The 8,501-nt window shown below is 40.4% G+C and overlaps 1 protein-coding gene across 4 annotated transcripts in view; it reads right to left on the bottom strand.

The window, feature by feature from the left end:
- Nucleotides 1–3,769: 3,769 nt before the first annotated feature.
- Nucleotides 3,770–8,501, bottom strand: part of CLSTN1 (calsyntenin 1) — a 36,730-nt gene continuing 31,998 nt past the window's right edge. For all 4 annotated transcript variants that reach the window (XM_068414686.1, XM_068414689.1, XM_068414687.1 and 1 more), the window contains 3 exons: nucleotides 7,952–8,087; nucleotides 7,053–7,237; nucleotides 3,770–6,367 (listed from right to left, as the gene is read on the bottom strand). In XM_068414686.1, the coding sequence (XP_068270787.1) occupies nucleotides 6,173–6,367; nucleotides 7,053–7,237; nucleotides 7,952–8,087 (516 nt within the window). In that variant the 3' untranslated portion in view covers nucleotides 3,770–6,172. The remainder of the gene's footprint in view (nucleotides 6,368–7,052; nucleotides 7,238–7,951; nucleotides 8,088–8,501) is intronic.

Raw genomic sequence — 8,501 nt, 5'->3', positions numbered from 1 at the left:
TGAGTGGGTTTAAACACTGAAACACTTACTTGCATAAGTTGCATCTCAGCTCTCATCTTCTTACGCATTTACTCTCTGTTCCCTTCCACACTCTTCCTCCTCTCAGCCACGGTACAGGACTCTGTGTCCACTAATAGAGCTGGTGTGCAAAGACTGTGCGTCCATATGGGTGTTCAGCCAAAGACCGAGCTGTGGTCATCTGTGCTGGTACCTACATCAGGACAAACTGTCTGCTCCAGCCTCCTCCTGTTCTCATTGCTGCCTCCGTCTCCTTCCCAAGCAGAATCTGTCCCATCTCCCCCAAGGTGCTGTAATCAATCGTGTATTTCTACTCATGTGTCATATTTTTGTCTCCAGCGAGTGTCCTCACCTGGTGAGCAGTTCTGAGCACTGGTGTTGCACAGGGACAGGTGGACAGGAGCCACTGCTGCCACTCAGGGCCTCCCAGGAGCACAGCCAGGTGCGTCAGGCAGGCTGCAGCCTACGGGGCGTGCTGGAGGATAGCTGGAGTAGCGTGGTTAGTACCTGCTTCCTTTAGCATTTCCTGAGGTGCTTCCTTCCATTTCCCAGTGTTCACAACATCAGGTTCCCACAAAGGTGCTACCATTCCTGCCTTGTAAAGAACAGCACGGTCTAATTTTCAAAACACCTGAAGCTGAATCCTGTATTTGATTTGTATGCTCTAAGTTAAGCAATTTTCTTTTACTCACAGAACTTTTTTAAACTTACTCTTACTTAAGTAGGTAAAAAAAATACAGGCATTTCATATCCTGTTTCTCAAGTGACAAGAGATGCTGTATTGCCAAATGATGGACTACTCTCTCGTGTAAATTTAGCTTTCCTGTCTGGTTTAAAATTCACACAAAACGAGCAAGTTTAGGACAGAGCCTGAACTAACTGGCCTGTTAGTCAACTGGGATAAATTTGATTTGATAGTGTTTTTGCATCCAGCACATAGGTACCTCTCATTCCTGACTTTCAGCTCTTTTTAATACTTTAAAATCAGGTATCCCCGTACTTTAAAATTAAAAGAACGCCGCCTGTACTAGCTGTTCAGTCCACCCTTGTGTTTGTTTTCTTTTTTTAAGGACAAGTTCAAATATATTTGTTGTTCATCAGCTCCATAGCTAAGTTAACAGTGCCTTAAAAAAGTAACTTCTACCCTAAGTATAAATGAACAGTAGTAGGTAATACCAAGTTTGGTCAGTGAATGGACTATGAAACACCTTTAATGAACCCTTCCCTCGTTACCTTTACACACAAACAGATGCTAGTAGATGATGATTTAGTATTACGCTGTTGCCAATTTATATTCTGATTTAAAGTACCTACTGTTTCTTTTCATAAAAGATGTTATGAAGTCTATCCTATACTGTTTTGTATATATTAATATCAAACAGGTTGCCCCTCATAGAGCACCAGTTACTAGAAGCAGTGTTACAGAAGACAACTCATTTTAACTTTACATTTGGAGATCCCCTTTTTCTACACCTTTCAAATGACACTGTATGTGACTGAGAAGTGCCCAGAATATTTCAAGATAGAATGGCACGTACCCTTCCATATGATCCACATTACTTACTAACACATTCCTCTGTAATAGTTCTTCAGCATATTGTTTAATAGTAAATAATACTGAAAGTACGTTTGCAGCAAGTAATTGTTTTTGCTGTACTTTCTACGTAGCTGGAACTGACAGCCAGCTTTGTCTTTCCCTAACTGTGCATTTGACCCTAACACTAGAGAAACAGCAGTGGGTAAATGTGTTATAAACTGACCTGCAGGAAACAAAACACCATCTCGACTGGAGCCAGCGCGCCCAGAACTGCTGCTGGGAGAGAGATTAGACTAAAAGAAACTTCCTGTAGGCTGTGAGTAGTGTCCTCTGTGAAGGATGAGCTCTCTGCAATATACTATACATAACTTTCACTGACGTGGTTCTCCTGAGGCTAGAATATTACTCATGGTTTTCTTGAACTGAACAGCAGACAGTGGTCTCAGGTTTCAAATTAAGTCTTAAAAACAGTGAATCCATATTTTCAATTATTAGTATAGATCCATGAAACTGGTCAACAAATGATGACAGTAAACTATCTTTTTTTTAGCTGTTTTAAGTATTATATAACCTCATGCTTCACAGGCTAGGAGGGTGCTGAGTGTCACAATTTAGATTAGGAGCAGGAGAATGCTTGTATCTCTTACGTCCAATTAAAAAAAACATTACCATAAGGACTTGGACAAATGCAACTGATGATGCCATCTTTTGTGGGTTTTTTTTTTAAGAGCCAGATTTGTGGAGACCAAACATTCTGCACCCAAGCTTAATATAATATATAGAAAATTTGCCACAATCATGGAATAAAGACTGGCAGGGATCCTCCTGAAATACTGAACAGGAAATGCAAAAAGGAAAAGAGGTCCAGCGCTCTAACAGTTATTTTGATATTAGAATAAAATACTGCAGGATTTAAAGCTCTTTGCATGCTAATCAGTGAGAAAACAGTCCTGCACCCATCGAAATCTCTGCTCCCGCAGCAGGGAGAGGCAGGTATCGATGGCCCCTTTGTGGCGTGGTACGCCCAGACTTGCAGAGTTCCCTGTGGCCACACAACTTTGCTCCATTTTAGAGAATAGATAAATAGTGCTATTTCCTTCCTTATTAAGCTAATTTACAGAGCAAAAAGTATGAAAACTATCAGGCCACACGCAAGCTGAGATGCACTGAAACCACAACCACCTCATCAGTGGTTTGTACGTTCTTGTGGAAGGGACAAAACATACTACAAGTCTGTAAATGTCAAAGCAATTCTCTTAAATAGCCACAAATTGATCATCCAGGATCTTGCCTGTCACACTGCAGCCCAGCAGTCTGACCTAGTAGTTTCCCTAGTCCCAGTTAGGTACTTGGGTTTGCACGCTCACAGCAGTTCCCACCTCCAGCTGTTGTTCTGGTAGTGTTTCCAGAAAACTCCAGCCCTAATACAGTTTTACAGAAGTACAAAGCAGCAGTGGCTCGTGTCATCTGTCCTTCAATTTCAGAAGTAAGTGCAATAAAACAAAGTTGTATCAGTGTAAACTGCAAGAACTGAGCAATTCCAAAGGTGTTTCTCAATCCAGCACAATTTTACAGAGGTTACTTAGTCTAGAAAATTGACTTACCTGCAAGAAGTAAAAATATCAGTGAGTCATCAAGTGGTTCTTCCTTGTGCACCACCGGAATAGCATCTTCAATAAAACCGATGGCTATACTGGGTCAGCAAAGAGCCTTTGACTCCTACTTTACAAAGCAGCAAACTCACCTGATAGTTTCCAGCAAGTTGAATTGTACTGAAGATTGAAACTTAAATCACTTTGAGAAATATTACATTTCACTATAAATAAGTAGCTTCTGATTTTACAAATATGCCCAAAATGATACCCCTTTCTATTTCTATTTATTTAGAGATGTTTCTGTGATTATTTTTTTCAACTCTGTACAAACTGATTGTGCTTATTCTGTTGCCTTTGAAAAAAGAAGTATTTTTTTAAGCCAAACTGTGGTTCTGTAAGAAGAGAATGTTTACATGTTTAACTTTTCAGTTGGTTTAGGTACATGTTTTGTAACTCAAAAAATAAAACAGATGATTGATAAATTGTACACAGATGCTGCCAAAGTCTGTCTATACTCGGAGAGATCAAAGAAAACACAACAAAACTCTTCTATAAATTAGCACACAGTAAGTATAACTTGATTCAACTTTGTTCCATTAAGAAATAAATGCAAACAACCTTTAGAACCAGAAATTTATTGTAGCTTATAGACTTTCCAAACTGACCTGTTACCAATATACACACATCTGAAAAGTTATACCCACAGTGGCTGCAAACAGCGTCGGGCCGTTTACAACCTTTCAGTATTACCATTAAGTCATGATCAGTTTTGGTCTAAAATACAGCAGCTACAGCAACAGTATATGGAAGGATAAGTCTTCTACACATTAACACAGGACAACTGTCAGACATAAGTTAAAAGTTTCCCAGTTTACTTAAAACTAGCAGTTATATTACCACGTAAGTAGTCAAAACCATTTCCCCATTTTAGAAATCTAAAATTTTACATAAAAAAAAACAACCCCCCAAAAAAACAGTAAGCTAGTTGTGTGGGTTCTCTTCCCTGCTTCCAGGTCCATCTACTATTGTAAAAGGCACTCCGCAGTCAAGCGTTACCCCAGATAAAACCCACCGTCAGCTCCCATGACACACGTCACTAAGGTGAGAATAGGTCTGCTCCGAAAATCAAAACCATAGAAACATTTGGATCAATCCTTATCTTTTATCTCTTTGAGTTATGACCCTTTGTGCCCCACCCTTTGGCTTGCTGCTCCTCCAGCACGCTTCCCCAGCGCAACATCTCCCTGCCGTGCACGAGGTGTGTGTGGTCTGTGCACCTACAACAAGGCAGACTACGTACGAGAGCAAAAACCAGAACTTTGCTTACCGTGCTGAGTGACTGGAGTCCTGGTCTCCTGTTACAAGCAAAACAAGTTACTCTGTTTAATCCACTTCCAAACGTAAAAGAAAAATCAAGTAAGCAGATAATTCGTTATTCAAGGCTCTGCGTAAGACCAAATGAAGTTAAATAAACAAGCCCTGCCTTACAAAAAGACTAGCCCTCTCCACCATGGGGTCATAACTTACTTTTCGTACCTTTCAGCTCTTTCCTTAGAGAAGTCCTTTGCAATTCCAAGTTAAACTTTGATCAGAAACGACCAAAATCATCTGGACTTGGAATAATATTAACATGATTCCCAAGGTTTTCTGGTTGGATAATTTACGCTATAGTTTTTTCACCAGCAGGAAAACACAATTACTAAGTGTAAACAAAGGCTTAATACACCAACAGTCCAAGTTACTGTACAAGGGGCTACAGGGAATGAGGAGTGTGTTTAATAGGAATGATAGCAGCTATGCCCCAACCCCTCCCACTACCAAATTAGAAAAACTTAACAGCCAAAAAAACCAAAACACCCATCTGGCAGCCACGGTGCACAGGTACACAGGTCTCTGGCTTTCCAGCTTCAGTTACCAATGTAACAATCCATCAACTAAATGAATAATCCACCCTGTCAGCAGTATGAACAGAGCATCATTGTACTACAGGCAGCCTCACAGTAATTAACAGGAGCTGTGGCAACACACCACAGCAACAGCACACTAATTTGCCCACCATCCAAGGAGTGTTTTTTCCCCACAGTCCTTACGCCAGGACTTAATTGGAGGGGGAAAAAAAAAAAAAAAAGAAAAAGAAAAACCAAACAAGTGTATTGCACAGGGCGGCTGAACCACTCTGCAGAGGTTCCTAAAGCCGTTTCAATTTCTTACAAGCTTGTCTGTTCCCTCTGCAAAAATAAAGGAGATTAAAGAAAAGAAAAATGAAAGAAAAAACAGAGCGGGGCATGAGCGACCATGGCAGTCAAGGCCAATGACACTGCGTTACTGAAACATCTACACTAGACAACTGTGCCCGTGCTCCTGCTGCAGTAGTACGAGACTTTAGTATTTCATGCTGCATGATTTTTTACTTTAGCATGTTTTAAACCCCAATCCCTGTTTTCACTACCACAAATGACATAATTACATAATTCCAATATATTTACAAAATATTAAAAAGTCTGTTAATCTTCTACATATTAACCTCATTCTGCCACTTTACACATGCACTAATTTGGGGGGAAAAAAAGAAAACAGGCTGAAATGAGCAGCTTTACCCTTTGTCAACAAGCAACCTTTGCATCTTTTAGAAAAAGGAACAAAGCCAAGTTTGTTTCACTGAGCAAAAAAAAAAAAAAAAAAGAGTTCAGAAATGCATGTGCAATGGCTACAGATCTGTAGAGTCACTTAGCTGAGATGACATGAAGAAAAAAGTGCAAGGTGGTTCCTCACATAGCATAAAAAAAAAATCCAGTCACTGAGGCATGGCTGAAGGAAAAGAGGCGCTAACTACAACTCTAGGAACAGCACCAGGACCTAGCGGACAGAACACAAACACTGGGCTGGGTGAGGATTGAATCTACTGGCCAGAATGATAATTTTTTTTTTTTTTTTTAAACACCACGAATCCTTGGTGACAACGGAGTGTGTTACAGTGGAGTCTTGTAGAGCAGAAACATAAAGACAAAGGGAACAGCTGGAATCAATAACTGAGGGTGGAGTCATCCCATTCCAGCTGTTGCTGTCTATTGACATTCTGTTGGTCCTCCTCCTGCTCTCCCTCTTCCTCCTCACTGCTTTCAGACTCTGCACTAGTGATGTCATCTTCTTCTCCGTCTTCACTTTCTTCTTCCTCTTCCTCCTCTTCCTCTTCACTGCTGTGTTGATCCTCATAAGTCTGTTAAGACAGAAATTAGCTGTTGATATTGTACTGGCCAAAATTCTTTTTATTCTTTTGAATTCAGGCACAAGGCACTATATTGCAAAGAGCTATTACTGATTCCTTACTGGTTTTAAAAGTTCACCAGTTAATGAGGCAATCAGAAAAGAAAAAGAAAGTATCGCTCTTTAAAACAGCTTTGTGACATGGATATCAATCCTGTCACTCTAAATAAATTCTGAGGTGTAATCCAGTACTTCAAATTTTACTAGAAAAAGATCTTTCAGGAAGGTCATGCAAACAGCATTAAGGTTGTACACCTTTCTTGTTCCTCACTTTCTAAAAATTCAGATGTCGACCACAGGAGAAGGAAACATCATAAACACAGGTGTTTCAACAATAAATCCTTGCAACTTTGGAAAAAAGCGGACCACGGTTAAGGTACCGTGCAGCACGATCAACGCTAGTGCTGGACACTGACCTGTAAAATCCGTTTATGTATCATGAAGCTATAACACATCCAAGACCCCAAACATAACTGCTCTTGGCATTTGTCACTTTGGCACATTCGTTAAAAATTCACAGTTAATGTCTCTACTCTGTGTTCAGTGGTTGGTTTTGCTCTATGACTGTCCATGTACAACCATACCCATCACAGCTGGAACAGGGCGTTTTTTGTGAAGTGCTGAGACACCAGCTTTACCTCCATGGGGTTCACAGTGATGGTCAAAGCAGAGTCATCCCAGTCCATCTCATTTTCCTTTCCAGTGTCCTGGTCACGCATCGTTCTCTGATGTGCGGCTCGGATTCGGAACACTCCCAGAATAATCATAAAAACCAGGAAGCTGACACAAACCACAATCACAACAGTGGCTGTACTTGGAACAACTGCAACAAGAAAATAAAAGGAGTTTCTTAGATGATACTGATAAGCAACTCTTACACAATACTAATAACTAGTCCTCTGTTTCCCTCACCTGCAAGAGGGAAATGCATTATACAAATATTATATGTAGCTACACAGAGGCAGTTTGTCTAAGGCCACTTAAAAAGTCAGTTGGAGAGTAAGAACTACAACTTAGTTCCTTTAGGATAATTACATCAATCTGAAGGACTGACAACACATGGAAAGCAGATTCCACCACACACACAGACTCCTCTCTAAAATGCCTATTTTTCTTCCTCTCACATCCTACACCCACGCCAAATTAATATAATTAGAACAGGAAGGACAGATACCACAACTCATCAAGGGAATAACACTGCAGTTCTTTCCTCATGCCATTCACAAGAAATAGTGTCCCAGTTCCTCCCAGTCCTTTATCTAGGGCTTACAGTCCCCTCAAGACTAGTACACCTCCCATTTCCCGATGTACACACACCCACAGAAAGCTCTCTTGCTGGCAGGAGAAGATATTTCATAGATCTCTAGTAATCTGCTCCTCCCTGCTCAGGCAACAGCAGAACAGGACCGAGTAGCTGCTTACAGTCCAACACACTGATTTAAACTCTGGGAAAAAACCTCTCTGCAGCAAGAAGCCTCTGTGACAGTTTAACAGCACAAAAAAAAAAAAGCTGAACTTCGTGACTGAGAATTCTTACCTGAAAATGGGTGAGGGTTAGCTAAGTTGTGACCAGAGAGATCAACAAATGTATGATGCACTGGATGGACAAACTGGGGTTGTGCAGCTATGTGATTAGCATGTTCAGCTGGGTTGGCTGTGTGGATAACATTCACCTAGGAACAACAAGAAAATGTTAAACTCCAGAAATGTAACAGTTTACTTCTGAAGAGACAGAAAGAAAGGAGAAAAAAAAAAAAAAAAAAAATCTATTTCCCAGAGCAGGCATCCAATTCTCCTTCAACACAGCAATGGCTTGTCTCAGGGGACATCACCCCAACCAGCAGCTCCTCATATGTTAGAATTTCTTGTCACAAACCCCTTCAGTTTCACAGCTCTCAAATCTCTTTAGTCTGGCAAGTTTGTTTACAGACACCACTATTTCAGAATAAAACAGATAAAGCCAGTTTATTATCAAATTTGGTAGCCAGCCATTTTAATCCTGAAATAACAGTATATACAAAGATACATCAATTACATTTTCTTCATTCCCATCTTTTTCTTATTCTGCTGTATATCTTCAGATAACA

This window comes from Nyctibius grandis, chromosome 17 (assembly GCF_013368605.1).
Source record: "Nyctibius grandis isolate bNycGra1 chromosome 17, bNycGra1.pri, whole genome shotgun sequence".
Taxonomy (NCBI): domain Eukaryota; kingdom Metazoa; phylum Chordata; class Aves; order Nyctibiiformes; family Nyctibiidae; genus Nyctibius; species Nyctibius grandis.
This window is presented reverse-complemented; position numbering and strand designations above follow the sequence as displayed.